At 46.6% G+C, this 26,399-nt stretch overlaps 2 protein-coding genes across 5 annotated transcripts in view; one reads left to right on the top strand and one right to left on the bottom strand.

Annotated features, from left to right (window-relative positions):
- The window catches only part of pan3 (poly(A) specific ribonuclease subunit PAN3), a 10,605-nt gene extending 7,162 nt beyond the window's left edge, over window positions 1-3,443 (top strand). For all 3 annotated transcript variants that reach the window (XM_029149518.3, XM_029149517.3, XM_029149516.3), the window contains exons 17-19: window positions 308-372; window positions 454-592; window positions 1,180-3,443. In XM_029149518.3, the coding sequence (XP_029005351.1) occupies window positions 308-372; window positions 454-592; window positions 1,180-1,320 (345 nt within the window). In that variant the 3' untranslated portion in view covers window positions 1,321-3,443. The remainder of the gene's footprint in view (window positions 1-307; window positions 373-453; window positions 593-1,179) is intronic.
- Window positions 3,439-26,399, bottom strand: flt1 (fms related receptor tyrosine kinase 1). 2 transcript variants are annotated; one of them, XM_029149507.3, is made up of 30 exons: window positions 25,860-26,399; window positions 23,623-23,719; window positions 22,880-23,085; window positions 21,177-21,301; window positions 18,568-18,733; window positions 18,343-18,479; window positions 17,650-17,821; window positions 17,440-17,557; window positions 17,167-17,336; window positions 16,909-17,056; window positions 12,135-12,258; window positions 11,763-11,871; window positions 10,233-10,541; window positions 9,112-9,258; window positions 8,898-9,029; window positions 8,169-8,275; window positions 7,808-7,943; window positions 7,316-7,420; window positions 7,123-7,236; window positions 6,941-7,029; window positions 6,289-6,379; window positions 6,107-6,204; window positions 5,857-5,979; window positions 5,623-5,734; window positions 5,445-5,544; window positions 5,164-5,269; window positions 4,999-5,081; window positions 4,712-4,781; window positions 4,525-4,616; window positions 3,439-4,418 (listed from the first exon to the last, which is right to left on the bottom strand). In XM_029149507.3, exons 1-30 carry the CDS (start codon window positions 25,912-25,914, stop codon window positions 4,274-4,276), a joined length of 3,786 nt encoding a protein of 1,261 aa, XP_029005340.1. In that variant the 5' UTR covers window positions 25,915-26,399; the 3' UTR covers window positions 3,439-4,273. The 2 variants fall into 2 exon arrangements, with proteins under 2 accessions (XP_029005340.1, XP_029005341.1); XM_029149508.3 differs by lacking the exons at window positions 3,439-4,418; window positions 4,525-4,616; window positions 4,712-4,781; ... (15 more) ...; window positions 11,763-11,871; window positions 12,135-12,258 and adding an exon at window positions 15,218-15,384 and having other exon boundaries at window positions 25,860-26,383.

Below are 26,399 nucleotides of genomic sequence, written 5' to 3'. Positions count from 1 at the left end.
AATCCAAAGGCCAGTTTCGTTTTCACACTGGGTTCCTGGCAGAGATGTGGAGTTTTAATATTCTGAAGCGAATGTCTTTCTAAAATGCTGTTATCACAAACATGTTTGTTAGGAAATCCTCTGAATTTGACTTCTTTAACCTCTAGAAGCTGAATTCTTGATATACTTTGTGCCAAGTTCAAAGTTAATTACTCCAAGTCCAATTTGTTAATGAATTAAAAGGCTTCAGTTCTGCTGGTCTATTTATTCGTCCTAGGCATCTACTTATGAATCAGCACAGTTTCCCAAATAGTTTTCTTTCTTGCAGGAGGTACAAAATGGCCGCCTCTTCCGTCTGTTGGCCAAGCTCGGCACCATCAACGAGAGGCCTGAGTGAGTAGAACCTATGAGGTAGGTTTGTGTGGATGTTTTTGGTTTATTTACTAACCTGTGGCTTTGTGTTGTGTGAATCAGATTTCAGAAGGACCCAACATGGTCGGAGACAGGTGACCGCTACCTGTTGAAGCTTTTCCGAGATCACCTGTTTCACCAGGTGACCGAAGCTGGGATGCCCTGGATTGACCTCAGTCACATTGTCTCCTGCCTCAACAAAGTCAGTGATCTTTCCCGTTTCATTTTGGTTATGGCATCTTGACGTAAAGTTACTTGGTAGCAGTTTAAAGTGCATGAAGTTTTGCACCTAGGTAAAAAAAAAAGGTTAAGTCAAAGTTGTCTTGCTTTGCAGAAGTAACCGCTCATCTTATTAATCTATGCTAAACTTAAATACTTATCTCAAGTATTTTTTTTTTGTTTTCTCACTTCTGTTGTTCCTCTTTTCACTATTCATCCTGAAAGCTGGTTGGAACTGGCTTTTTGCTTTTCTTAAGCCTCTGACTGCAGCGTTTAAATGAGCCTTTCACTGTAGCGTTTTAATAACATCCTCAGTGTCACACTTTTTGAAACTAGATTTGCTTAACGCAGAAGTATTAGGTTGTGTCAGTGCTTAATGCATAAGAGAAGCATGAATTGTACTTGCATGCTTACTGTTTCACCAATGAAATAATCTGATGTAATCTAAAATAGATTACAATTGGTCTCCTCCAAGCACCATTCCCTAATTATTACACTATGAATTTTCAAATTGATTTGATTGTGATAAGAGACTTCACATTAATTATGTCCGTCCTGTATGTTCTTCAGTTGGATGCAGGCGTTCCTGAAAAGATCAGCCTTGTCTCCCGAGATGAGAAGAGCGTCCTGGTTGTGACTTACTCGGACCTGAAGCGCTGTTTCGACAGTACCTTCCAGGAGCTGCAGGCGGCAGCCTCTGGGTCTCTGTAGTGGCCTCGTCAGGCTCGGGGTAGGACTGCCCGGACCTGGAGCATATTCTTGCACTACAGCGGAGGACCAGGACCTGACGGATTTACATCAGAGTGGTGAAGACCTCAGTCACATACACTGACCCTGTCCACCAGGAAGACTTTTTCTAAAGTGTATATTTTTTAGTTTTCCTAAACCCCGCAGCTGAAAATCAAAAAAACAAAAGGAAAAAAAAAAGACTAACTGTGACAAATGAGTAAAGTGACATTTTTTTAGATTTGGGGAACAAAACGAAAAACAAACCATGAGGTTTTGAACTTTTTTCCTGCTTTTATGGTTTATTTCTACAGTCGGGGTTTATTTTTCTGAGAAGGATGCACTAAGATTTTAATTTTTTTGTTTATTTTTGTTATTTTTATGAATATGTGTGAGTGGCCTACAGGGTGTACAGAGAGAGCTAAAGTCACACACATGGACATAAACACAAAGCAGACTCAGAATTAATAAAACAGCAACAACAGAAAAAGTCCAGCTTTTCACTGACTGCATTTCTCTTCCGGCTGGAGATCACGCCCCTTTCATTGTGACGCACTAGGAGATGGGACACACCACTTAAAGCTTTTGTCAGGGTGACAAAAGGACCGACCACTTGGACGGATACAGAGGTTCTAACTGGAATAAATCAACAGATCAATGATCTTTTACTTCAGGAGATCAGGCTCATCAGAATGAGGTTGGGTGGGAAAACATACAGGGATTTAATCTGGTTCTGTTTTCACTGAGGAAGGGGTGTCTTCTCCTGATGCCATCTACCAAGTGTTTGTTACATATGCAGAAACCACCTTTTGTGCGACACGAACCACCCGACGACGGGTCATTTTTGGTTCAGCTGTCCAGCACTTGGCTGTAGCTTGAATTGGGGTTTATGTCGAGGTGGTGCCACAGCTGCCTCTTTGTGGAATGTCCTGATTTGTAGCCCACCTGTCCTCCCATGCTCACTGTCCCCTCTTCTGACTCTCTGTTACACTCCCCTCTTCTACCTCCTTTTATCCCAACCTTCACTTCCCCTCAGGGTGTCTGGACCCCTCTAATGTTAACAGTGATGCTTTTTTGTGACTTTTTTTTTCAAGTTGTTTTATCTCTTTGCTCAGCTGTTGTGCAGGAATGCATGATGGGAGGGGAAATGGGAGGGCAGTTTAATTTTTTTGGCTCAGTTTAACTTGTATTATTCTGTGGACCAATTTCAGCAGGGGCAGTAGGTGTGGGGCAATAGGGAATGGGAACAGGGCACCAAAAATGATGTTTTAATTGACTTTTTAAGATCATGGAAAAACAAATGTGCTGGCGAGAGAGCAGTGGCGCTGGCTGTTGCACTCACCCAGAAGGCTTGGAAATCTCTCAGGATGACGCACAGCTGGAGGGACCCAATGACTGAATGTGTTTGGCTGTCATTGGCTAGCCCCAGTCCAGTCTGATAGATGAGCTAGAGTGGAGTGGGCAGGACTTCAGATGGTGGTTTTAGGAAGGTAATGTTGTTTTGGTGATCATTTTGTGAGGGATTTCATGTTTCCCTCAAGCACAGCTTAGTACCCTGTTGCCCATTTGAATCAAAGGTTCTGTCCAATTATTTTGCAAACAGAAAATCGCAATCCAAGTGGGCCCAAGTGTTTTTCTACACAACACTGTAGGACAGCAAGTCATAAATGACTGGAGTGAACTGCATAATTAAGTACAGTGTCTTAGCTGAAGGCAATTTGTTTTCTAGTTTTGTAAACCTTTCAAAGTTGTCAAGAGTCTGTTCTTTCGGGCAACGCACCTGCAGGGAGCTGTCTTTGTTAGATCATGTACTACTTCCTCTGTTATAGTGAGATGAACAGACAAAAACATGTACGGTGGATGTGGTGCTTTTAGAACCCTTACTCAACACACAGACCCCAGTCACTCTGTCAGTGCTCATATCACTCTCTTCCACATCATGATGCACACTCCAGGTAATATTGGTGATAATGTTCTACTCCTGCCCCTACATCAACATAATTACAATCACCATCTTAGTATGTTTTTTGCCCCTCTTGTGTTCATTGTCTCAAATTTTGCAATATTTGTGTGTACAGCAGTATTTTAATAAAGAATACCAGGACTGATGATGTTGTTTACTAGTAGTAACAACCAGTTTATTTACATCTTGGCAGAAGAACATTAATGTTCATGAGTTACATTTTGCTACATATATACATTCTTCTGTCACTGATCACAAAAAGTGAGGTTTAATTTAGATGTGATCCACTTTAGATGTGTGTAGGTGGGTTTGTTCATTTCATATTGAAATGTTCAAACATTAATGGTTTACAAAGTACAAAGTATCTTTCATATAGGAATCAACACACTGATCTGATTACTTGCATCTGTTCAACCTTATGGTCTTGCAGGCTCAAGGACTTATGTTTAGAAGTGTTCGTGATCTTGGTAACACTTCGGCACAATCTGAACTCAGTTTTAATGAATTTAACATTGGAATTCAAGGAAAGAAACTCATTGACCATATAAATAGATCCATTCTGTTTAACACCTCCTATAATTCAGTGAGTATTAACTTTTCTTCCAGCATATAGTGACAGTGAAGGAGGAACAGTTAGTTCATAGCTACAGCAGTGTCCTTCTTTACAAAGCTCAAAGCATGAGGTACCAGTATAATAACCTCCAATAGGTTGGTAAATACATTCTGCATAACTGCATGGAATAAGTACTGTCAGGTAATACTTAGCTGCTCTGTGGAAATGAGATAAACCCTAATAACTGTAGAGAAGCTTTGTTGTAAGTGTTGCATAAGTGTCAACTAAATTCAGTTCTTATATTGAGGTAGGGGATCCAAGCAGCAGTAAAAAAAATAATATATTTTGAATGGTTAAGAAATGCAAGCAGGTAAATACTATTTACCATGTGCGAAGCTGTGATAGAAGGAGAGGAGCAGGTGCTAGAGGGAGGGATAGAGGAAGGCAGAGTTGTAATCTGGAGGAGGCGAGCCCTCGTCAGACTCCCAGTCACAAGGCAGGATGGACGGATCGTCATCCCTGCACACAAGGGGCCCCTGGTTGTCCTGGCACCTAAAAGCAAAGAACCTAAGAGCATCGACATTTATGCATCAGTGGATCTTGCTGCTTGGATTAAACCAGTTTAAGACTTACAAGGGTCAAAAGTTAAAAGGTCACAGATCAAATGCAGCACCTGCTAAGTTTCTTGCTCTTGTTGCCGTTTTTCCAGGCCACGTGTTCCATTTCCTCAGACTGCAGGACCATGCCACTGTCACTCTGCTCATCCTGAAACACACAAACAGTTTTACTGTCAAATGGTTCCCTTACCAATATGTTTGAGAATTGTGTGCATGGAAGCAGAAGTGAAGGTGCTTGCTTACATCACGATTGTCTGCTTCCTCCCAGGCCACTTCCTCAAACGTCTGGAGTGGAGCCATTCCTCTCATGTAACTGTACAATGTAACAATGTAGATTCAGAACAAAAGTTGGGCATTTCTGTAATTTCTTAACCTGATTTGTACGGTTTCTATATTTACTTTCAGGTAGTCACACGACTCTCTAGCTTCACTTTCACATGTGCTACAGAGCCTTCCTTCACCACCACCAGTTGCTGCGGTGCTCAGACCTACATCCTGCGTGCTGTGTTTTCCTTCTCATGCTCACTTACCTGAAGTTTGTGACTGCAAGCGGGTTTTCTTTGAAGGCGTCTCTGCCCAAGAACGATCCCAGAGGAACATAATGTTTCCCATCCTGCAGGTCAAAGAGGGAGCGTGTGATTTTATTGGTGCAACTTGTGCGTTCGTTGGGTTATAGACGTCAAAGACGCCCTAACCTGCTTGACTCTGGCCTGCAGGAGGTCTCCCAGCGTCTCCACCAGGTTGGTGAAGGTGGGCCGGTCCGAGGGGCTGGACTCCCAGCACGCCAGCATTGTGCTGTAACTGCACACACAAACATGGATTACTGCCTTTTGTACTAATTTTACATTTAAATACAATTCACTGTTCTTCACAGCACCGCAGTCTGGGTTAGTAGTGGAGAAGCTGTAACATTCTTGTCCTCTGTTTCTGTGAGGTACAAATTAAAGTGTCATGTTAATAAAACATATCAACCCACATCTCAGGAGTGCTGTAATCTGGTGCTCGCATCCTCGTCCCTCCCTTCAGTCTGTGGCAGAACTCCTCATCTATCTGAAGGCCAGGGTACGGAGAAGCTCCTGTTGGTCAGACACACATTAAATGTCAGAATGTATGACTGTGGATGAAAATGTCCACAATTACGTGGTGGCTTTTACCCAAAGAGAAGATCTCCCACAGCAGAATGCCGTAGGACCACACGTCGCTCTGGGTGGTGAACACCTTGTCAAAGATGGACTCGGGGGACATCCACTTGAGAGGGAGGCGGGCCTGTCAGCCAATCAGAGCACAGGAGCAGGGTTATATGACCAAGTGCCTTCATTTCAGCACGATCCGTCTGTGATCTGTAACTTAATGTGTGGAAGGTGAGGTATGTTTTCATGAGGACACACATCTCCTTTGCGGACGTAATCCGGATCCTTGTAGATGTCTCTGGCCAGGCCGAAGTCACAGATCTTCACCACTTTATTGTCAGATAGCAGAACGTTTCTGGCTGCCAGATCTCTGTGAATACACTGATGCAAACACAGTCAAGCATCTTGCGGGTGCCATAGCAAACCATTGGTTGTCACTTAACTCTATGCTCAGCATCTTCCACTCCTAAACCAGTTAACAATTAATAGCTGCGGAGAACTTTCGTACCTTGCGCGAGGCCAGGAACTCCATTCCTCGTGCCACCTGAAAGCTGAAGGAAATGAGATCCTCCAGGAACAACGTGGGATTAGAAGCAGAGCTGGGATCTAGAAGAGTAAAGACATCAGGAACAGGTGTTTGAGTAGCGGTTTCCAACTGCCTGGGAAACTTTCACTGAGCTGTAGTCTTACGAAGGCCTTTCTCTTTCTCTTCCTTCAGGTTTGCTGTAATGAGGCTCTGGCTATCATGCATGCTCAGGCACTCATGCTTTCCTCTGAATGACTGCAACATGGAGAAATCACTAGTTATTAAATTGATCAAATCAAGTTTATTTACATAGCACTTAAAAAACAACATCTTGTTGACCAAAGTACTTCACATAAAAGGGGTTACATGGTCATGAAGCATATGAGGACGATCAAGTGATGCCTGATTAACTCCAATCTGCAGGGCATTAAAATAGACAAGTCTGGAACTGAGAGAAGCATGAATTGTGATTTCAAGGCATAAAAAATAAAAAGAGAATAAATAAATAAATGTAAGATAAATTATGACGACAGACAGACAGACAATTTCACCTTGGGAGAGTTGTTGATCATTTTGTGCAAACACGTTCTAAACTTGTGAAAAAATTAAGGAAGCAACCCTTCTGCTCAACGTCTGATACAAACTTCAAACCGCAAACAGATTTTATTTTTATAAGTGTGTATTTTGTAACTATGTGAAAAGGCAAGGTCTTTTCTCACTACCAGACAGAACTGTGTTGTTTTAAAGCATGCTTTAAAAGCCATGTCTTCCTAAACCTTTTATTTTGTGTACAAGCTCTGATGCTGCAAAGCTCACCTGGTTGTGCTGAAACGTCCCTCTCTTGCTTTTAAGGAAGTTAGAGAGGTTTCCATAGCGACAGTACTCCACAATTACCATCAATGGTCCTGCACATGCAGAAAACTCAAAACATTTTAGTGTCAGTGCACAAACAAATACAGAACCACCATTTCTGAATACACCTGTAAATGCACACACACCTCCCGGCTTGGTGCAGGCGCCCAGCAGGTTCACCACATTCAGATGGTGACCAATGTGGTTGAGGATCTTCAGCTCAGTCATCAGAGCCTTGTGTTCGCTGACGGTGGCGCCCTCTAGTGGACAAACGGCAGAAGCAGTCGAATTCAATTGAAATGCGATTTCTATCCGAACACCCGAAAGCACATCTCGTACCTTTCAGCATCTTAACAGCCACCGTCTTGCAGCTGGTGGAGTTGCTTATACCGACCGCTGATGCCTGCATGACTTTACCAAAGGCACCGCGGCCGAGGGGTTTACCTGTGAGAAAGCAGCATAGGGTGGTGGGAAAGGGAGTCCGTGAGTCATATCAAACACTTGAACAACTTTATTAATTACTATTATCATTCTTTGTGGAAATGAGATACTGATTAGGGGGGTTTCACATCAACAGCTAATTTAACAGAAACCCACCCTGCTGATAGTGAGAACTGATTACTTCCAGTAAACACAGCTTACACACCCCCTGCTGGAGTTGATTAGCTCTTCCCAGATAAACACAGACACAAAGTCTGATTAATGGAATGAGAGTCCCTCCCAATTATAATCTGATAAACCCTATGAGAAAGTCCTCGTGTCTGTTATGCGCTCCCTTGCCTGTCATCTGTGCTATTAACACATCTGCGTTTTAATTATAAATAAATGCACCTAATTTGAGACGCTCGCGAGGGAACTCCCACTGGCTGGGGTCATAGTGCAGCCTCTCACACTGCTGCCCCACAGGCCCGTCGCCTGTGTCCACAATGATGGACAGGAACTCCGGCTTGGTGCGTGACGTGTTGGACTAAAAGGGAGGAAAAAAGAAATAGGCAAATATTAAATGACTGTTTTATGGGAGAGGGTCCTGGAACAATTGCTCAATTAGAATAGAATCATTTATTAGAAGGAGACCAGAAGCAGCAGATGTCCTCTTTTTCAGAAAAGGATGCCATCAAGCTTGTACAGAAATGAATATGTAAGATTCATGTTCTTTTCATCACAGCAGCGACATTTTCTTCTGTCCTCTCACCTGTTTCAGTTTACGTATCAAGAGCGTGAGCAAAAACCAGAAGAGCGCTGCGACCACACAGGTGCAGGTCAGAGTGGGAACTTCTAGAAACGAAGCCTCTGGAACGCCTGCGGAGGTAAAACAAACGCACATCAGTGCTGGTGCAGGTAAACGCTACTATTCAAGTTTATTCAAGTTCATTTTTTCCTATTTTTTTCTTAATGAAAAGGTGGAGCAGTGCCCAGGTCACTGCAGCACAGAGCCCCTGTGAGATGCGGGCCGGGCTCTTCCGGAGGAAATAAAAACGGCAGACGGCTTCCTTCCGTACTCATCAGAACACAACAACACGCAGAGAACCACTCCTCTTTCTAGAACCGGCCCGGGAAGTGCGTCTGACGGCGCTTGAAGCGGGCAGCAGAGCCGTGTGGGGCCGACGGCCTCTGTCACCACCGGATGCGTGAGTGTGTGTGAATGAGGAGAACTAAACAAAAGCCTGAGTGGGCCCTGCACTGGAGTTATGTTAAGACAGTCAGTGTTTACTCAGATTGCTAAACAAACATGAATCATCTCTCGCCAATAGGATTCCTTCCTGCGCGGACATAATGTGATACACTACAGAGAGTGTCTGTGCAGAAGCATCTATTTACAGCAGTGGGGAACAATGGCCATTCGGACAAACCCACAATCTTCACATCTGAGTGAAACGCAGCCAATGAGCAGCGACGACGCTTCTGGTTGACAAATACTCACCGTTGACCCAGATGTAGGCAGAGCTCTGTGCAGAGCCCTTCTTATTGGCGGCTTTGCACGTGTACAGCCCCTGGTCCTCCGCGGTGATGCGGTTAATATGGAGGCTCCCGGCGTCCGGTAAAATGACGATACCTGGAGAAACGGGGCAGAGTGAGCCTCAGATCGCCGGTTCCAGCGATGACGCTACGGAAACACGTGTGGGACTGTTTTTCACCTGCGCCCGGTGACAGCGCGCGCTCGTCTTTGTACCACGTGACGTTCGGGGCGGGGACGCCGTCGGAGGGACAGCGGAGAGTCACGGAGCTGCTGACGTTGACGGTGGCGTCCGTCAAATTACCGAGCAGCACCGGAGGCCTGAGAACTGCAGGGAGACACGCATGTTTACTAGCAAGAGTCTAAATGCGTATCTGTTTAAATTCAGTCAAATTATTTCTGCGCTGCTTTGCTTAAACATTTCTATATTCGTCATTAGTTTAATAAACAATCTAAAATGCTTCTCCTTTCCCAAAATTGCCTAAAAACATCAGCGCTCAGTTTCCGCAGATTTATTTATAGACTGATTTTCATCTTGACATAAATGAAAGCGGTGCTATTCTTGCCGTGGTTCTCAGGAAGAGGCTCGTGTTTAGACGATAACTCTTGAGCCTGCTAACGCTAGCATTTGCTTGCTCCCAGACGCCATCTTTGAATTGGCTTTGTCATTTTCTCTCCTCTTCTCTCCCGCGGTTGTCTCTCTGTGGTCTCTCTAGTAATTCTCTTGTGGGGTCTCGGGGGAGGAAGTTGACATGTTTGGCCCTGATTGTATGGAGAACCGCAGTAAAACACATGAAGAAATGTCACTTAACCAAGGCGACTGATTGTTGTTTGCCCTATCTTCCTCCTGGACAACAATTGATGATTGTCCACAGGGTTTGGTGCTTGACAATGCCTGATTGGCTGATTGTTCCTCTGGCTCTGTGCAGGGGCCTGTAAATGTGGCATTGTGGGAAATGCCATTGTGTGTTCTTCCCACGTGAAAGAGGTGCTGAGCTGAAGTGCATGAGCAGCGGTGGGGTGGGGCCCCAGGAAGTGAAGGGGGACCCAATTCCCAAGCAGCAGGACCTCAGCTGGAGAGTAAAGGTGTTTGTTTGCATGGATGTATGTGTGTGTACAGATACACGAGGAGGCCGTGGCTCTACACATAAACTATGGTGATTGTGCAGCTAATAAAACAGAAGTGGATAAAATGTATAGACACATTCAAAGGGTTCTTGTTTCCATTTAAATAATTGTTATTTATTGTACCTATACAATAAAATTGAATAATGATGAGAATATACAACAACTACCACTCACCTGTGACCGCCACATGTGTGTACAGGTGTGTCTCCTGCTTGGTGACGAGGTGGTGGGCGGAGCATCGGTAGGCCCCGGAGTCTCCGGTGGTCAGGTTGCTTAGCAACAGCACCAGGGAGTTGGAGAACTCCCCTGCTAGCAGCTGCTGGGCGCTGGGGGCAGGCCACCGGGCCGGGCCGGCCCGCGTGCCGTTCACCCGCTGCCACGACATCTGGCCGTACAGGTGCTTGTTGGCGGCGCAGGTGAGACGGAGGTCCGCGCCCTCGATGGGCTCCTCCCGCTGGCTCACGCTGAAGCCTCCTGGGACGTCTGGCGGGGACCGAACCGTGGGGATAAAACACATAAAAGCTGGGCCTCCTACTTGGATGAATGAGCCCTCTCACTTTCTCCACATTGTTGTGAATCACACATTTTAAGAACGGATTCAGCTCCATTTCATGAGCTTTGATGACGATATCGAGTGGCTATTGTGGGTAAAATGAACTCCAGTGAAAAGTCCTTTTAATTTAGTTTAGCCATTTAAAACTTCCTGTGGAAACGGCCCGAGAGTTTCCTGATGGCAGATAGTGTTTATCTTTCCTGAACACCCCAAGGCCTCCCAAAATAAAGCGGACCTGCCAGTCCAAGGAAGTGCACTGCACGGGGAAGTGGAACGATAAGAGCCCCGGGTTCCTGTTTCGCTCTCGCTCACACACCAACGCGCACGCGTCTAAAGAACACATAGGCGGCAAAAAAACCCTAACCTGTGTGCACACACCCAACCCGGCGCACGCACACACGCAGCAGGATGAATTATGTGCACACCGCTCGGTGCCAAGTATTTCAACCTGCATCACTGTGTGTTCCTCTTTCATTCACATACGACAGACGTGTCACGCACACTCGTTCCTTTCCATCCTATGTAAAGAACCCAGTTCTGTTCTCCAGCTGCTCTGTCCCTGAATGTATCGTCGCATTCACAACCAACCCTTCATTTATGCCACAAAACAGGAGAAGTCTAGTTAAACTTCTCACCCTGAGTCCAAAACACTCTGAAACTAACCTCAGGCCTCATTCGTAGTAACATGAGATTACCAAAGTGAGGGCTTCTTCTTTTTCTTCTTGTTCTTTCCTGATTCTAAAATAAGAATCTCTTACATATCAACTGTGTTACAACAATCAGAGGAATAACAAGAATAATCCACCACAATATTTGTTAAAACGGCCAAAGTAAGACTTTAAACCCGTCACTATGGATAAATGTCTAAATCTTGAAAGTGTCAGTACAAAAATAATCTGACTTCACAGTGGCAAAGCAGAAGTGGACCATCTGATAGAGGTCCAGTTTCATCTAAGAGGAGGCGTACGTTGCGAAAAGCCAGTGGAAAATTAAAAAGAAAACCAGCTATTTAAAGCCCAGTGACTCTGAGGAGGGGATAACGAAATGAAACCTCTTTATAGCATATTATGATTCAGCCTTTTGAAAAAAAAAAATCCCAGACGTAAATATGACGCTGGGTTTATTGGAGAAGACGATTCATCCGCAATCACCTGTGACGTAGAAGTGGACGTCGAGCTGGTCGGTGCCTGCAGAGTTGGAGGCGACGCAGCGATAGACGCCAGACACGCCGGCCTCTGCCACAGTCAGGACCCCCACCGTCTGCAGAAAAACATCCGCATGAGCAAAGCCCCACTCAGCAAACACACATTCACAGGGTTCAGGTTCGTTACCTCTGCCACCGATGGCAGGAACCGCACTTTCCATTGGCCCAGTGAGCGGACAATAGGGGTCCGTGACACAGACCTCCTGCCCACCTCCAACCCGGTGGGCAGCGCAACGTGTGAGCGGGCGATAAGTACCGACGGAGGTGTGAGAAACCTGTGTGTGTGTGTGTGTGTGTGTGTGTGTGGTGCTTCACCTACCTTGTTCTTCCCCTGGAGAACTTCCTGTCGGTGAGTAACACTCAGGATGTGGTTGTGCGTGGATGTGGCTGAGACGCTCACTGTCACCGGGCTCCATAGCGGGGAGGACGGCGGACACGCACACCTTGAAAGGAGGGGGGGGGGGGGGGTGCGACAGGGGCTCAGCTGTGTTGACACAAGTCATCTTACACGTGTGGGCGTGGGCGGGTGGTTTTCTCAGCTGCGCTCGGCGGGAGGACGAGCAGAACGCCAGGCGAAGGCCTTGATCGTCGCCGCTTGATGTTATCCTTTCTGTGATTCTCATAATCATTATCATTTTTCTAATAGCGTCACGTCCGCTCTCCCTGCCTCCCTGACAATAGCAGCTCGTTGGAGGGCTGTGTAACGCCGGATTGTTCACGCGCGGAGGATGGAGAGGTGGGATTCTCACCCCGTTGGATCAGCTTCCTTCCATTCTTAAGAAATCATCCCCCATTTACACGACTGGTTCCTGTCCTTGTCAATGACTCTCGCAAGTCTAAATCAATAGAGGTCACAGGAGGCGAGTCGTGGGAGCTGGAGCTTATGGAAGCAGCGCTGTGGTTAACCTGCACTTGTCCATGTAAAGACCTCAATTACATAGCACCTGCATAGCAACAGCCTTGCAGGCACGCGATGCTCCCTCAGCTTATACACAAAAGACCTTCTGTTCTTGACGCCACTAATCTTTAAAATTATATATTATTTTTACTTTTTCAGTTACTTTTTTTGATTGAGCCAGATGTCTAATTACACCCAAAGATAAATGACATTTAGGTGGGAAAAGGTCAAAGGTCAAGCATTTTGTGATCTCATTTCCTTCCCATCCTATTTGTGGTCATTCTGACACAGGAGCATCAAAACCTGCAGCTCTGCTCCTAAATCCATCTTTGATCTCTTGATACAGTGCTTGTGGTTGTACATATTTATTATATTTAATACAGCCATCGTGCCTCTGGGAACAGTGAACATGAACAATGTAGAGGTCTGCAGGGATTTTAGACTCTTTCGTGAACCACAGTCTGACTATTGGGCTATTATATTTAAAATACAAAGTTACAGTGAGTTTAAACTTCTCATCCTTTCATAACTCAATACTCAAAAGACAATAGTGTCATTTAAAACTGCAATTGAGTGTTTGTGAGGTTTATGGACGTGCGACCCGTCTCCTCTCTCCCTGTGTCCTCGTCCTTCACTATCTGTCCTAATCTCCTCCCCGAGTTGGGTTCCTCTCTGCTCTTGATTGCTCTTCCTACGGGTATCTAGAAAATGTGCAACCCACCCTGTGTATGCTGTAGGCTGCACACACACACACACACACACACACACACACACACACACACACACACACACACACACACACACACACACGCAGATTAAACAACCTCTCACTTGCCAGAACAGACTTCCTCCGTTGATGTGACGCTCGCACAAACACACAATCATGGTTAGTAGGACTGAAGATGAGTGGACGGACACATGGTTAAACCGGAAAAAGAGCACACGTACCTACGCAGTCATACCACAATCACATTCACACAGTGTGTGCCTGCCAACAGGGTGAGCAGCCGCCTGAAACATGAATGAACCTCTCTGAGTGTGTATCAGTGGGGTCATCTCCTGCCTTTTCTTCCTGTCCTGTGTCACTGCCTAAAATACTCTTGTATACTGTCCCTGTCCGTTCCTGTCTCAACCCCAAAATAACCACGGAGCCGTGTAAACCAATACACAAATATAAGGAGGGTTTAATGCAAAAACACAAACAACTGATATAACACTTCAGTACATTTTAACAGATTCATACAAAGTTGGCAAATATTGTCATTTCATCATATGTAAGTTAGTTGTATAAAATTATTAAATATTAGATTTACAGTATATATTACTCATAGAACATCTGTATACAAGGACTAAATCACATTGGGAGAAACCCGTAGAATGGGACACACACACACACACACACACACACACACGCACACACACACACACACACACACACACACACCAATACCACTCACTCTCTTAAAATGGTCTGTAGTATCACACATACATTTACATTTATTTAACTTTCCATACAAAGACACGAAGGCTGTTATACTGACATAGCTTGACATACAAACAGTTTTAACATGGGATGACACTGGACGACATACAGTAGAGCCACTGCAGCCAGTCATAGTCTCTGGTCTGTGGAGACCTCCTACATGGTAGGCGTCTGCTGACCTTCAGTCTTTTAATAGAGAACTGTAGGCATCCCATAGTGAACAACACAAAACTCATCCTCTGTCTAGTTCCGCCTGTCCGTGGTGACCGCTCTTGACCTTCCGATGACAGATAAAATTTACGCAACAGAAACTCACAGCTTTGGTGGATGTCAGAATGAGATCAGGGCTTGGGACACGCACCCATTATAGTACCACTCTAGGACACAAAAACAAGCAAAGCAGCTCCAGAAATTTGGCCGATGGATGGATGGAATTGCACTTCTTCTGGCTCAAAATGTCTGTGAAAAGGCATAAACAGCTACTGGATCGCTGGGTGTGAAGGGAGAACTGATACTGGGAGAAATGAAGGCAATAAATAAATAATGATTAAAGCACTTGTCCTTCTATCCTTAGCGACGTGGCTTGCTTTCCTCCTTGTTTCCTGTGTCTCCTGGTCTTCACTGCTCAGCAGTGTTCTAAATTGCTTTCCACTCCATTTCAGCAAACACATGGTCGTTGCCTAATATCTGGCGATGCCTCTGAGGGGTTGTGGCCAGAGTGCAGGAGCACCCATGAGTGTGTGGAGGCAATGGGGAGGGAACTTCTGCAAAGGTGGAGGATGCTGCGTTGAGGTGGAGGGCAGTGATGGCGAGGAAGAGGTATGTGTGGGGGACGGGGTGTGAGTGTGTGTGTATGTGTGTGTGTGTGGGGGGGGGGGTCTCTCAAGAATAGATCAAGCTCTTGAGGAAGCGAACTGTGCCACGTTTGAAGACGAAGGGACAATCATGCTGCTGGGAAGCGTCTCGCGTCGGAGAGGAAGCCAAACAACAAGAGGAAAAGCGCTCTGATTTTCGCACAGGAAGCCCAGTGCGCCTCCTGCCCGGGCCAGATAAGAGCGCAGCGGTTCCCAGGGCCAGACCCAGGAGTGGACCCAGGACCCAGGCGCGAGGCCCCGTCAGCCCGGCCCATCCTGGTGCACTGTCCCTGGGCCTCCTCCAGCACGGCGTCAGGCTTGCGGTGCAGCCGGGCTGCAAAGAACAAGGGCCTAGTGAGGATCCAGGCAAAAAGTGGTACAGACACCAAAGCAGAACCAGAACAGAGCTTTTCATGGGACTCGTCATTCTAATACACACACCTGTTTAGCTCATGTTATGTTAGTCGCACTTCTACTTTTATTCAGTGCAGGGTTTCAGTCTGTTATTATTTCACTCTCAAATGATCTGGAAGTGCAGATAAGAGGTGACTATCATTAAGACTCTCCGGTCATACACACTGTTTGTCTACACTATAATTCACCACCCACATACAACAGTAACAATAAAGTTACAAAAATTTGCTGTATGACTGTATGCACTGCTTCACTTTCATGTACTTAAACTTGTAAAAGACTGTTATGGCCCAAAACGTGCTAATGTACCTTATGTATATTACGTTTGGCGGAGACAGAAAAATGCGACCAGGCAGGAGGCACCGCGGCATGGCGCCATGCGAGAGCGCCGGGGTTAAGGGTCAAGTACGCTGGTGATGTCAGCGAGTCTCAGAGGGGGAAGAGAATACGGCTCGAAGCTGTTCTGCTCTCAGGTAATACTTAACCTCCCTGACTTGGTCACAAGCAACACAATAAGTGTCTGACCTCCAAGAGCAACTCAATCAACGTGTGTGCCAAGTGCTCGCCTGGCTACGCGTGTGTGTATCCACTGCATGACTGTCCCTCTGCATCACTGGGCCGGGCCATTTCTCATGAGATTGTTATATATAGTGTGTGTGTGTATGTCAGATATAAGAAAAAGCATCACAGGATGCAGTGTGCAATTACAATAATAAACAGGCCTCTCACCCTGTGTCCTGGAGAGGAAATTCATTAAATCATAGCTTTTGATTTGGAAACCAACAAATCGTGACTGAGAGCACGGAACTGGCTTCTATTGAAGTGTGTTTTTTCTCTGTCCTTTCAAGTCTGAGATACACTGTGTACTGTGTCTGTGAATGTACCAGGCACACACACACACACACACACACACACACACACACACACACACACACACACACACACACACACACACACACACACACACACACACACACACACACACACACACTTGCACATATAGAATAGGACAAATGGACGTTAGGACAACAAACATACAGAGAAAGAGTTAGACAGGAACACACACTCATAATGGAACACACACACACATACATACACACACATACACACATATATGACAATATGGTCAAAAATAAACACAAATGCATTTTCACACATTCCTGCACATGAAAGGCCCCTGAGCAGCATCTGTTCTGGTTACAAGGAGGAAATGCTGTCTGAACACACGCTGGAATAGACAAAACATAGTCTGGTTTTCCAAAAACACACACACACACACACACACACACACACACACACACACACACACACACACGCACACAGACAAAGCAACATATTTTCTAAAATATATATTGTTTTAAAATATTTAAAAAACTTTAGCTTTTATTTTCGTGTCTACATTTTTTTGCAGGTCTAATGTTAACGTGTGCTCTGAGCTACTCACAGGCCATTGGATGAGCAGGGATGCCAGCGCCACTGGATGTGTGGAGGAGGGACTCCATGGGACGTGCAGTGCAGGCTTCGTCTGCTCCCCCGTGGAACTGAGCCCGGGTCTTGCAAGGAGGCTGCTTTTTCTCCTATCTGAGGACTCACTGGCAAGAAAAGGTCCACACACACACACACACACACACACACACAGCGGTTAACCACCAGCGAGGACGATCTACTGACGCACTGCTAAACTGGGACAAAGCCTTCTCACCTTTGACTTTAAGTGTGAACGTGAGATTCTGACAGAGGCCGTGCTCCTGGATTCGTACCAGGACCGTGTATTTCCCAGCATCCTCCTCTGCAACATCCCGGATGACTAAGGAGCTGTTCTCCATGCGGTATCGGGAGCATTGCTTCGCTGCATCCTTGCCGTCCTTCAACCTGTTGGAAGAAAAATGATCATTTAGGACAGGAAATGAAATCTACGTGATGCTTTGTGATGGAGTGCCACGTCAGCGGCACAGGGATCAATGTATTCACTCACCAGACGACTTGAGGGACAGGAAATGCTTTTAGTTTAGGGGTGATTTTGTAAGATTTCTCTCCTGCCGTCGCCTCCATCACCAAACCATGCCTGGGCTTCAAACGAATAAACGGGCGGTCTAAGAAAAAAAAAACCACACAGTAACATGATATTATGAGAGGGAATAAAGATTTTGAGGATTATTGTGACGAGACAGACGGATTCACTCACCATAGACGGTAACAGAGACGTTGGCCTGTTTGCTGTTGTCGCCGCTGCAGACTTGGCAGGTGTAGAGGCCTCGGTCCGAACGCTGGAGCCTCGGGAGGCTCAGAATGCTGTAGAACAACAAGTGGGTCGGGTGCCTCACGAGTGTCTTGGAAATAGAGCCAATGTTCTTATTCTGAGGGAAAAAGGCACATTTCATCAACCATGTGTCCCTAAAAACTGGTGAACATCAAATTATACAACATATAATTACATTATATAATATGATTTAATAAAGGTTATAGTAAAGGAGGCATTGGACACTTGTTACATTTTCCGTGTATTCGGTTTAGTTTTCTTTGTCTCAACTGTCAAACTTGAACTAATTTCCATAAAAGAACAAGAGCTTCCTTTAATTACCCTCCGAGCCTGAGGATTCAAATGTCAGCCTGACAATCGATCCTCCTGCTCCACCCAACCCGACCACATCACTGCATGCAAACCAGAACTGCCAGATTGTGCAGGAGCTTCCTCCCCCGGGCGATCAGACCCGTAGCCCCCCCCCCCGGCAGCGGTTGTGCAACACGAACGCTGCTCCAACAGCTCAGCGCATCTGCTGCCCTCCCTGACGACTGTCTGACATCTGTCCTGATGTGGCGCGTGTTGCCGACCGCGTCCAATGGATCAGAACCCCTCAGGCTCGAGTGCAGGTCTGACCTTTTTGGGGTAGTCCCAGGTGATGTTCACTCTGGTGTTCAGCGCCGCCGTGGCCGTGCAGTTCAGCACCAGCCTCTCGCCCTTCAGGGCCCGCACAGATCCGCTGCTGTTCAGGCTGACTTGTTTGATCTCAGTCACTGGAGCGTAAGAAAATATCAACATCAGACGAGCGTGCCGTGCTTGTGTGTGAGCGTGGATGGGCCACACAGAGCACACAGTACTGACCTGTTCTGTGCACATAGTAGTTATGTGAGTTGTGTGTGACAGCATCAATAATGCTCTGGCAGAAGTAGAAGCCAGTGCAGTTGAGGGTGGGAGTCCGGATGGTGAAGCCCTGCTTGCTGTCCCAGAGGATGTTCACGTGGTCCGGCTTCATTCTCTGGTTGGGGAACTGTGGGAGGACAGAGACAACCCTGATGAAGGCCCTGTGCCAAAACGGCTGCTTTGCTCCACCGCTGTTGCCAAGCTTTTTCTTTTTAAAGATTCAGGAAAGAGACAACGCCCTTAAAAACGTTCACCGTATCACAAGAATGACAAAAGCAGAAATAACACACTTTCACTTCAATTCTGGCGTTTGAATCACAAATAAAATGAAAGAGTGAAAGTACCTGGTCACTGTCGTGCAACACACACACCTGCACGCAGGTAAACTTGCAATTATGTAGTTTGTATTGTGTGTTTGAGGCCTGGAGGCAGCCTTGTGCAATAACAGACCGAAAGGAACAATTTAAACTCATCACAACTGGTTTAAAAAAACTAAAAAAATTGTACAGAATACCAGTAGCAATTGAGTTTTCAATTGTTTTTTCTACTTAAAGTGTAGAAAGTGATAATGATTTTAATTCAAGTCAACTAAAATGTAATAAATGTAATTTGAGAGAAGTGAAAAGCTTAGATTCAATTCATATTCTCCCTGTGCTGTTTTTATAATCTCACCAAGAACACTTGTGTAACCTTGTGTTGTTCTCGTGACAACCTGAAGGAAATGTTTACTAGATGTTCTGTGACATGGTGGAAGCCGCCCACCCTCTCTCATGGGAACAGGTAGACACCCCCCTCCCCCCACTGCACCCACAGTGTGAACTAACTCTAAGACTGAGATGACCCCTAAACGCCACTGACCTGTCCTCTCCTCTCCATCACTCACAGTACATTCCACCCCCACCCCCCATCTGTGCTTGTCTACTGCAACATGAAGGGACAGGAGGTGAAGGTGGAGGTGGGGAGAGAGGGGGAGGAGCCAAGGAGTCGGCGTCAGGATGTGAGAAACGTGACTCCAGTCCACCTCCATGCATCCTGTTACTACAGGATATAGACATTTTGACTACAACCCCAGATCGACCCCGTCGTGCCCGACCTCCCAGACCTGATGCTCGCTTTCACGGCTACAGCGAGAGAGCGAGAGAGCGAGAGAGCGAGCGAGAGAGAGAGAGAGAGCAGCCTCCTGGGCATTGTTCCCTTCTGAGGCGGATCATGTCAGCGATCCAGGCAAAGAGCACAGTCCTTCCAGGAAAAAAACACTCCAGAGGCCGTAAGGAGGCCGTGAGTGGGTTCCTGGATCAGACCGGTCAGAGCAGGTTCGGAGGAGGTAGTGGGAGATGAAGGAAGAGGAGGGGAGCTAAATTTACCTTGGACGTTTCAAGCATTTGTGAGCAGATGGAAGCGGGACAAAAACACATGTGTACGTGAACGTCCAGGCACGTCTGCGTTAAGATTAGACTTAGAGTGCGGCGAAGCGGTGCGTGGGACATTCAGGGTCAGTCGTCACTTCCTGGATCTCACAGGGACATTTTCTTTTTGTCAGACTGTACTTCTAAACTCTATATTTAGCATCATCACCCTCTCACCTCAGCTGTTGCTGACGCTGAGGCTAACTTTTAGCTGAGTACAGCCTTAAAAACTACTCACAACCTGCAACAGGAACATCGTACAGATTTTATACATCCGAGTTGATTAAGAGTCAGGATGAGCAATATTTACTCACCATGAGTCACGAATGAGTTTTGCAATGGCTACACTGCGTGACCACTGTAAGTACACAAGTTTCAATATTGCACAAAGGTTATATTTTTACGTCCTAACCTCATCAGGACTAAACTGCACCTACTTCAGTTCAGATTCTTATTTTATACCTTCTCTACTGGAGTGAAAGCACAATAAGCTTCACAGTGACGCACAAAGCGTCATATTAACTATCGGCGGCCCTGATTAGAGAGAACTCGCTGTCCTTTGATGTGACTGAACCAGTAGCTGCCGTCGCTTCCTACAGCAGGCAAAGCAGCTGCTTTGAGCATCAGCCGGGGGAAGCTGGCAGCCAGGCTGCTACTACGACAGGCCGAGGGTGAGGTGTGGGAAGTGGTGCTGGCTGGGTGCCAGGGGGGCACTCCAGACCCCGCGTCCTGTGTTCGGAGCTAAAAACAATGCCCACAGGACGCGGGAGGTGTGATTGATAGGTTTTCTTGAAGACATATACACAAAGACACAATATTTTAACGTACAAACATGCATGAGCTCACACAATACGCTGTGAGCATCTCGTACACACCAGCAACATGTCCACACACTTTCTCCCCCCCACACGCACACACACACACACACACACACACACACACACACACACACACACACACACACACACACACACACACACACACACACACACACACACACACACGCCTCAGAGTAACGGTCGCCAAGATAAAAACAACAATGCGGTGAATGATCTGCAGTGATGACTGATGGAAAAACCTGACTGTGAGTGTGATTGTGTACAACAGGAGGGTTTAGATGAATTTAAAGCAAATAGTGCTTTCATTCATTTCATTCTCACTGACCTTGACCAGTGTGGTGACCACACTGGGGTGGGTGACCCTGCAGGGAATGACCAGTGGCTGCCTCTCCTTCATCCACAGCACATCTGGGCTCCGGCCTGGGCCCACTGCAAAGGGCTGCTGGCTGTCTGAAACCCAAACACTGCGGTCACGGACACATATAGTACAGATAAAAAGCATGTCACATAATGGAAGGATTTAAAAATAAAAAATAATTAAAATGTGCTGTGATGATTCATTTTTTCCAGCTTTAACTCATTTTCTGTGCGTCAACTGCAGCCCTGAGCGGTGCTTGCATGTTTTCCTTCCAGGGTTCACAAAGGTTAAGTGACCTTTGGCCAAGTAGGGCAACCAGTGTGAGGCCTGAAAGGCAGAACCCAGGGTTCAAAGCGACTCCGGTCAGAAAATAAAAGTCAAACAATTAAAGTGGAAAAAAACAACAAGGTTCCCCAGCGAAAATTAGCCCTTGGACCAAAGACAACTCAGTGAGCTCACCATTTAACTTCATGCATACATACAAAGGAAAGAAAACAATTACCTGCCTATATGCACAAACACGCACACTTCCAAGTATCAATCTCAACAATAAACAAAAACAGACACACACTCCTAAACATACACTGTTCTCCACACCCATTCATTGAATACCCATTCAGCAGGTGACTACAAACACACAGATTGTTTAGAAGCAATCAAACAGCGTCTCTGAGCTTTCTCCTCCCAAGCTCGACCAGAGGTTCTGTGCCATTCAAAGGTGTGGGTGTTGCTCGCTGCATTGTTTATTGCAGTAGGGTGTTATTCAAGGAAAGCAAATCTCTGAACATTCGAACAAAAGTACCCCAAGGACTACGGGACTAAGGGTTTCCTTTACTTGCTTTGATTCCTAATAGAAGACTCAGGGAGGAAGGCAAAGTCTGAGCAGAGCCGCAGGCCAAGTCTGACTCTTAATGGACAAGGCGACCTGAGCGATTGATGGCCCCCGGAGGTCCTGTTGGCCAAACAGTAGCATGGCCTGTGGCCCTGGCTTCCAGCCTATAGCCCCACGCCCGCTGCTAGCGACTAGCGTCACCGGCCAGGACGAGGTGGGGGCCCGGGTGGGCAGACATCATGCCTCCTCTGCCCCGATACCACTGAGTCACAAGCTTCAGTGGTCTTATCCTGCTCAGCTCCTCACACACACACACACACACACACACACACACACACACACACACACACACACACACACACACACGTCCACGCACCTCCCTGCCACCACCTTGCAGAGACACAGCAGCATCCCCTCTCAGCACACCCCCTTTGAGCCCTCCACCCCCACCCCCACAAGCACAGGATGCTTTGCGCAAGGCTGAGCAGAGCAGATAAGGCTGATGCCCTGGGAAACTCAGGCCGGGGACTGAGCCTTTCAGCAGCTGGGTTATTCCTGGCTATGAGGTCGCACGTAAATGAAAGTAAAAAAAGGTTTATATATAGACGGCAGGGAGGTAGGTCTGAGCTGTGTGTGTGTGTGTGGGGGGGGGGGGGGGGGTCCGTGCCAGAGCCTTCTACTGTAGAAGGATGTGATCCTGGGACAAAAGGTGTTTAGATAGAACTGGCCCTGTGGCACTGGTCTGCTTTTATCACCCAGCGCATCCAGTTTAACCTGGGGGTGCAAACAACAAGCGGGTCAAGGAGAGGAAGCGACAGGCAGAGACCCAGGGGCTTACCTGCGACGTAGACATAAACCGAGGCGTGTCTGATGGGTCGGTGCCGGTACTGGCAGCGGTACCGTCCTGTGTGCTGAGCCTGGCTGTGGCTCACTGTCACGCGGCTGCAGTACTGCCGCTTTGTCCTCCCACAGCGAAACTCCTCCACCTGCACCTGGTCGCTGGCAAGGCCTGATGGGAACAGCCATGCAACCTCCCACCGGCCCCTGGTCGGCGCACAAAGGGTTAAGTGTTCGCTTTCACGATCGCAGAAGAAGGATGGACAAGAACAGCCTCATCACAGTTGGGCCCAATGATGACTATGGTGCTATCAACTACTTTGGGTTATGGTTTCCCTTTTTCCATATTCTACTTTTTATCTTGAAATAGGATTAAGACCTTACAACACAACCTTAACCCCAAACACCTCTTTGAGGCTGCAGTGACACTGCTCTGATGAAACATACACCAAGTGTAATAGGAAGTGACTCTTATGTGATGAAGAACCACAGATGAACCTCCCGAAACAGTAATCACTTCAGTTATAACACAAATCTTCCAACTGTGAAGCACCTGTGGGAGGTTACAGTAGGTTAGAGTTACTTTCATGACCACAAGTCCAGCTTAATGTGAAGGCATCTCACTAGACAGATGAGTTCATTGTAGAGCGAGCGTCTTTGTGTGTGTTTACTGGTATCAGACCTGCTGTTTCGCTCCCATCTGCAGCCTGTTGCAGTAAGTAGTGGTCTGCGGCTGAAACTCACCTGCAGCTGAGCAGTAGTGAGTCGCTGGCGTTCAGGACCAGCTGCTGAGTCTCCACGTTCAGGACAGGAACGCTGTACTTCCCCTTTTGTTCCTTATCTGCCGAGACAAATGAGAGGATGCGAACGCGACCAACAACCAGACACCGTGACGGGCAAAAATGTGTGGAATGACGTGATCTAACAGGGATTATCACGGCGTGTCCTGTCGAATAAGAAGCTGTAATGGTTCACACTTGGGGTGCATATGTGATCAGAGTTGTCTTATCAACACAATATAAACTGACTCAGATCGCCCCTGAGCACCAGTAAGTACTTCCCCTGGTGAATATAACTAAACTGGACACTTTACTGGTCTCAGAACGGGTCTGGGTGAGACCCGGACACTTCTCACATCTCGGGCCTCTTGACAACTCTTGTGGAAATGCGTAAGCAGCGTCTCGTTTGTTTATCGCATCCAGCCACTTTATGGCGCGGGTTTATTAATGAGGGATGAAGATGGCCGTCTGTCCACCCTTCCTTCCTCTCCGCAACAGTGGAAACATCATTCAGGGAAGCTCGTCCTTCGCTGACTCACAGTATCATTCTAAACACTTTTAACCCACAGCTCAGTGTATATTTAAATCAGGCTGACATTGAGCTTATCATCAGCCCATTATTACTATTCACTGTCAGCATCATTGTTCCCCGATGAGGCCCCATTGAGCCGATCTGGCATTACTCATACTGCTAGCACTTCCTATACGATTTCCTCGGATTTCAGTGTGCGAGACAAAAAAGCCACACACACGCAAGGAAAGGGAAGACGGAGTGGAAATTAGGAATCTCCTCCAGGCCTTTTGGGTCCTTTTCAGCCCGGCTGTAAAGTGGCTCAAAGCCCAACTGTCACGAGTTTGGGCAGTTTTACTGCCACTCCACCTATTCGTGCGTGACAGAATTTCTCATTTATTTGTTCCGACTGCCTCTGACATAAAATAACAAGAAAAACAAAACAGCTAGAATTAATATTCCTTTGGCAGGTTTCCACGGGCGTTTCATTAGTCGGGAAAATCCCGTCACCCCGCGTATGAGGAAGTTACAGAGAAAGGTTTGGCAACCCACTGAAAATTAATATCAATTAAGGAAAACGCAAGAAGTAAGATATTAAGTATACGTGCATTTGAAGACATTTTGGCATCATTTACATGATATTCTCTGGTTTCTTTTTGTGGAATATTGTTTATGATCATTTTAAACTAAATTAAAATACATAAGTTTATCTATGCATCATTCCATATTTCAAAGTAGAGTTTTTGTTGATTCGTAAAGTTTTAGATATTTCGATGAGATCTTCGATGAAAGTGATAAGACATAATTATACTTCAGGTTTTTAAATGATTATTTGAACAGACCGTGCAGCGCGAGGCAGAAAGAGAAATCCTTTCTCTCTCCACTTTTATAACCTAAAATATATAATTACCTTTTCACCTCCAATAATACAGAAACACGCTTAATAAATGTGTTTAATTTCACACTATTGGATATAATACTAGGATTCTTTTACGTTTTAGCAAAAATGAAATAACCGATCTGTTGCCACAGACTCGAGCTCATAGAGACGCGTGGGGCGCGTCAAGCGACGGGCCAACTGTTTTACCAATAAGCACACATTAACCCCTGGTTCCTGCTCGCTGGATATTTTCCTTGAGTCGGTCATGACCTCTTGTTCAATTATTTGTGAGCCTCCATTTGACAAACTCATCAGTCTCAGGAAACAACGCCCTGCGTGCGTCCATTCAGCCGGAGTCGGGGGCACAAGGAGCCGTGGCCACGGGGGTCCGCTTTATCCAAACAAGCGCAAACTGCACCTCCAGCACGAGCGAGCTGCGCCGCCTCGGACACACGACGGCGCACGTTTGACTGGCCACTGAACCAGCGCGCAAAACATGAACACAGGAAAAAATAATTGTTCTTTTCCAAACTCTAAATGTCCTGCTTTCGTGCCTCTATAAGCATTTTTAAGTCAGCTGGAGCATCTGATTGATTGGATATTGCGCATCAACTGTAATACACGTCGGGCGCAATGGGCACTTTCCTACAAGCTACAACTTGTAGAGTTTCGCTCCCGCTTCGCATCCTATTACTAATCCAACACTAGGAAAAACGTTTCAACCCACTCGACAACAGGTTAGAGTTGCAGCAGGTGCCGTGCGCGCGCTGCAGCGGCATTGGGTTCAACCGTAAAGAGACCTGTTACTCACCTCTCGCAAGTACAGCATACAATCCACAAAGCATGCAGATAAGAGTATAGTTCATGATTTCTGGTGACTCCGGTGCAGAAAAGGCTTGAACTATAAAACGAGCGTTAATTCCTGCTGTTTTCCTCGGGCGCGGACTGGAGACGGCGCGGCGCGCGCGGCTGTGGCGCTCAGCGCTGATGGTCAGCAGTCAGTGACGGTGGGATTCCAGAGGAAAGCTGCGGGAGATCACGCAACAGGACACCGCGCTCGGACCCGGCAGCAACTTTTCCCATCCTCTTGAATAGCGGCGCTGATTTATAGAGTTCCCACAGTACGGCCACCGGATAGCGGACTTCCGTTGCGTACATTGACACACCCAAGGCGCGTAACAGCGGCCCCTCTCCCCAGCGACCACCCAAGCCACAAACTAGGTGTTCATGCGGGAATGCTGCAACATCCCACACAACTCACAAAAAAAAAAACTATTTGGCAATTTTGCCAACGTCTGGCGAAAGGAGGGAAGCGACATCTGTGATTTCCCAAATCACAGACGTCTCTTCG

Source organism: Betta splendens, chromosome 4, assembly GCF_900634795.4.
Source record: "Betta splendens chromosome 4, fBetSpl5.4, whole genome shotgun sequence".
Classification (NCBI taxonomy): domain Eukaryota; kingdom Metazoa; phylum Chordata; class Actinopteri; order Anabantiformes; family Osphronemidae; genus Betta; species Betta splendens.
Note: the sequence above shows the minus strand (reverse complement) of the source record. Positions and strands in the feature narration are given on the sequence as shown.